The 5,000-nt window shown below is 31.3% G+C and overlaps 2 protein-coding genes across 2 annotated transcripts in view; both read left to right on the forward strand.

The window, feature by feature from the left end:
• Positions 1–5,000, forward strand: part of LOC145315569 (rap guanine nucleotide exchange factor 6-like) — a 134,111-nt gene that overhangs the window by 111,765 nt on the left and 17,346 nt on the right. The window lies entirely within an intron of this gene.
• Positions 3,798–4,542, forward strand: LOC145318105 (uncharacterized). Its single transcript, XM_080159455.1, has 2 exons — positions 3,798–3,987; positions 4,280–4,542. Exons 1-2 carry the CDS (start codon positions 3,834–3,836, stop codon positions 4,540–4,542), a joined length of 417 nt encoding a protein of 138 aa, XP_080015581.1. The 5' UTR covers positions 3,798–3,833.

A 5,000-nucleotide genomic window follows, 5' to 3' on the forward strand; every position in this document is an offset into this window, starting at 1 on the left:
AAGATTTTCCCATAGCGTTTTATATTTTCGTAGCGCAGCTACTCTATAACTAAAGTATTTTCCATACGTCTATAGGGGCGTTAGTAAAATTAAAAATTACCTATGATACCAACTATGAGGGGACGTTGGACTGTAAATTGTCCTGGTACCCAAGGTTTTTTTTTAACCACGTTATCTGAGTTGTTGACTTAAAAACTTTGGGTACTTTTATTGAATTTTAATTGGTTGATTACAAACAACTTGTGTCCAAACTTTTCAACCAATGATTTTAATCTACAAAGATATTAATCTTGTCTTGGTTTTGTTATTTTGTTCGTTGGCGTGCAACGGGTTTTGCAAGGAGGGTGTTGACACCCTTCTACACCCCCTCCCCTATCCCACACGTCCAGAATTTTGTTATTGCCGCGCTACTATTAGATAATATTGTCCGTGTTAAAAAACTGTTATTGATAATTCAAATAAATTTTAACAAGGACAATAACATACAGAAACCTTATAAGGGATAAGACAATGGACGATAAATTGATAAATTACACCTACTGCATGAAATCAATAAATCAAAATTTTCATTAAAGTACCCAAAGTTAATATAAAATAAGATAACTTGGTTATAAAACTTTGGGTACCTGTGTATTTTAGAATACAATGTCCCCTCCTCTCTTATTACATCCAATTGTATTTAGGCTTTAAAAGTTATACCTTGTGATATAAGTTATTAACCCTTTTATTAAAGTCGACAAAAATTACATGTAAACTAAATTTTAAAATTAAAGTATAACACTGTTCGACTAAAATATATAAAGAGTAGCTTCGCTACTAAAAAACAGACATACAAACAAACATGCGCGCACGCACACAAAAAGCGCTCCGCGCATTTAATCTTTTTAATATATTGTCATCAAGTTTATTGGCGGATTTTAAGGATAATATTAATCATAATATTACAAAATGTTCTCTATTTTTGTTAGTCGTTTTTATATTGTAATAATATTAGTATAATATGACTTTTGAAACATTTTTATCCTTTAGATATTATATTTTTAGAAGTGTTTATACCAAAAAGTTAATATTAGTAGCGTAACTACTTTATAATCAAGGTTTGGCTGTACTACGTCCATTTACAAAGACTTCCTTGTTAATAGATGGGTTTTAAAAATGTTGAAACGTGATAAAAATGGCATTTTTAAAGTTTTATTGATATTTCAAATTTAAGTTTTCTAAAGTAACTGCATTTCTAAAAGTTAAAAAAAGTCTTGGACATAAAAAGACCTTAATGTTAATGCTATTTATCGCATCGTGTTATAGACAGCTTTCTGCGTATAATAAAATGAAAAATTATAAGATGAATACCAGTTCAGCCCACTAAACTAATTTTATGATTCTTTTATTATTAGTGTAAAATTTTCTGAAATTCGATACATGTGTTTTAAGTATTGCTCAGAACCGGTTCTAATCAAGCGGATATTAATCGGTTTCGAAGCCATGCTGTAAAAGTGTCTTTTTTGTCCTTTATTATTTGAACGTAGATTTTATCTCCCTCTTATGATAAATGAAAACATTCCCAGAAATACAAATTTTTAAAACATTCATTGATTAATCCATATTTTTTTGTTTTTATCCAGGGAAGGTTGGGTCAATGGGATGAAAGATAGAAATCTTGATTATATTGTATAAAGTAATTTTGTATAAACTATTGTACTAATAATTCTTATCTACCTAAGGGGATATTTAGTTTATTATAATTGGGGGACTAGGGTTTTTTAATTCATCGGCCATTGCCCCAACCAATAAAGTACCCAAAGTTTATAAAACAACGAATGGTAGTACTTTATAAAACTTTGGGGACTAGTATAATTTACAGTCCAATATCCACTCCCTTCCGGATGGTACTGATTAATGAATCCATATTGAAATATTTGGCTCTTTTGAGGACTATTAACTAAAACCTTGGGGACCAGGTATAAACTTTGGGTACTGATCAATGAATCCATATTGAAATAGTTGGCTACTTTGGTCATGCAACTCTTCACTAAACCATTACAGGGATCTTAAGGATAAGGGTTGACAACATTTTGGAAGCTGTTTATAGTGCCTATGAATAATAACGTCATACAATACAAATGGCCAATGATAGGCCAATATATAGACTAAATTATCAATTGCAGGCCATTATATATTTTGATTAACCAATGGTAGGCCATTCCTTGCTTCTTTAGTTATAGAATACCTTATCAAATATTAAAAAAAAACATTATTACCTTATATAAGATCATTATCTAGTTATCTATCTGTCTATCTATCTGTCTATCTTTCTGTCTATCTTTCTGTCTATCTTTCTGGCTATCTTTCTGTCTATCTTTCTGTCTATCTTTCTGTCTATCTTTCTGTCTATCTTTCTGTCTATCTTTCTGTCTATCTTTCTGTCTATCTTTCTCTCTATCTTTCTGCCTGTCTTTCTGTCTACCTTTCTGTCTATCTTTCTGTCTACCTCTTTGTCTATCTTTCTGTCTATCTGTCTGTCTATCTTTCTGTCTATCTTTCTGTCTAATTTTCTGTCTATCCTTCTGTCTATCTTTCTGTCTATCTTTCTGTCTATCTATCTGTCTATCTTTCTGTCTATCTTTCTGTCTATCTTTCTGGCTATCTTTCTGTCTATCTTTCTGTCTATCTTTCTGTCTATCTTTCTGTCTATCTTTCTGTCTATCTTTCTGTCTATCTTTCTATCTATCTTTTTGTCTACCTCCCTGTCTATCTAGATGTCTATCTGTCTATCAAAATGTCTTTCTATCTATCTAAATGTATTTATCCCTTACATCCTTGAATTACAGTGAACACAGATGGAGAACTAAAATAAATATTTCTAAAGTCCTGAAATTTATTTAGCATAACATAACGATATTAGCCCAGCTGAGGTATATATCCTTTTGTGATTATAGCAATTTTTTAATTTGTAGAAATCCACCAAAATTTTCTCAAGTTATTCCGCTTGAATTATTTCACTGTTTTTAAGTGTGTTCATGTATGTGTGTGTGTGTGTGTGTGTGTGTGTGTGTGTGTGTGTGTGATCACATATATATATATCTACCAGTTAGAAGTTAGTTAGCCATTACACAAAGTTAGAAGAATTATAATATTTGGTTGCTAATTTCTTCCTAGGGCTTTCTCCAAGCCATATAAATTAGTTTTTATTACTTTTTTCCGCAAGGTTTGAAAAAAAAGCTTCTAAACTAGTTAAAAACAATGAAAATTAGTGAGTTTTGTTAAAAAAAGGAATTGTTTTTGAAAGATATTTGGCAAAATTTATTTAATTCTGTTTTTACCATGTAGTTTTAAGAAAAAGTGTGTAAAGAAGTTACAATTACATACAAATGAGGAAATGCATAAATCACATGCATATCTTTTTTTAGAGAGAAATATTTTAAATAAAGAAAAATACACTATTCTGGCAGTCAAAAATAATCATAATATAGTCTAAATGATTTATTACATTGAATCAAAGTGTACATTATATTTCTATTAATGAAATTCAAATTAAAATTGACAGAAAAGTTAGAGGCAAAATTATCTTTCTCTAACAAAAACATCTTCTATAATTTATACCCTGATAGACAGCCGAAGGCACTGGGTAACAAAACTGGTATTGTGGAAAATTGTCGGTAATTCGATGCTATACATGATTTTCAGTATAGCTGACAACTGGTTCTATTCCAGCTAATATTAATCGGGTTCGAAGCCACATATTTTTAAATACTTTTTGCCTAATATCTTTCATGAAACCTATCAATTAGTGATGAAAACTAGTAGCTGTGCTACTTACAACAAGTGTTTGTGTTATGAGTGACGATAATAATGAAGTGATTGAGGATAACTTGGATAACCCTGGTGATATAGTTGATGATAATAAGCTTGATAATGGGATACATGGTGATGTTGAGATATCTAATGATGATTCTATTGATAATACTGTTAGTTCGGATGGTTTAGATAGTAAGATTTAGATAGAAATGCCAAAAAAGAATTTCTCTCTCTCTCTCTCTCTCTCTCTCTCTCTCTCTCTCTCTCTCTCTCTCTCTCTCTCTCTCTCTCTCTCTCTCTCTCTCTCTCTCTCTCTCTCTCTCTCTCTCTCTCTCATTCTCTCTCTCTCTCTCTCTCTCTCAGTCTTCAGTATGGATGAGAACCTGTTGTAATCCAGCAGATATTAATTGGCTTTGAAGCCATACTGGAAAATAATTTATACATTTCAAAAACAAGCATTTCTAAATAAATCTTACCAAAATAGCAAGTTGCGAAGCAACTATACAAGTTGCTACACCTGACACTATCACTAACATGGTTGAAACTAACTGTGAAAGTCCTATCAGTGAGGAAAGTGAGGATAATATAAAGAATGAGCTGAAAAGTTTAACTCAAATAGCTGCTCAAGCAACATGTATACTAGAACAACCAAAGAAGTTTAGTGAAAAGAATATTTTTAAAGGGATGCGCACTACAATTTATTTGGCTGGACCTTCTCCACTTTTTAAAAGCGAAGCTTTTCTATAATTAGGGTCGGTCCGTCCGTCCGTCCGTCCGTACCGGATAGCTTTTTTCGTCAATTTAGGCATGTTAGAATTGTCCTATCGATTTCAAACGTTGCATGGTGATTCCTGCAGTAGTTAGGTACGATTTAGAAAGCGTAGCAACTCTATAATCATTACCAAAATGTCCGTACGTCCATTTTAAACATGTTGATTTTTTTACTTTTTTAACATTGAATTTATATATGATCTAATTATCCGATACATTAATATAACCAAATAATAAACCTTCTACTTCTCTGTTAACTTTATTTTAAAAAGAAGCAATGTCTTAGCCTATAAAAAGGCGTAATTCATTGACATCCATCACCTTCTCCTGAGGTATAAGTCAGAAATTACTTCTAAACTATCCCATGACTTAAATAAAAAAAATAATATAGCCTTTAAGATTGTCTCAATAGATTAGAATTAGAACAAAAAGTT

Source organism: Acartia tonsa, chromosome 4, assembly GCF_053477335.1.
Source record: "Acartia tonsa isolate MP-2025a chromosome 4, ASM5347733v1, whole genome shotgun sequence".
NCBI classification, from domain to species: Eukaryota; Metazoa; Arthropoda; class Copepoda; order Calanoida; family Acartiidae; genus Acartia; species Acartia tonsa.

Excerpts from the sequence above, each read along its gene's own strand:
- LOC145318105 (XM_080159455.1), top strand. The coding sequence starts at position 3,834 with ATGAGTGACGATAATAATGAAGTGATTGAGGATAACTTGGATAACCCT. Across the intron at positions 3,988-4,279 it reads TAGTTCGGATGGTTTAGATA|CAAGTTGCGAAGCAACTATA; the intron begins GTAAGATTTAGA and ends TTACCAAAATAG.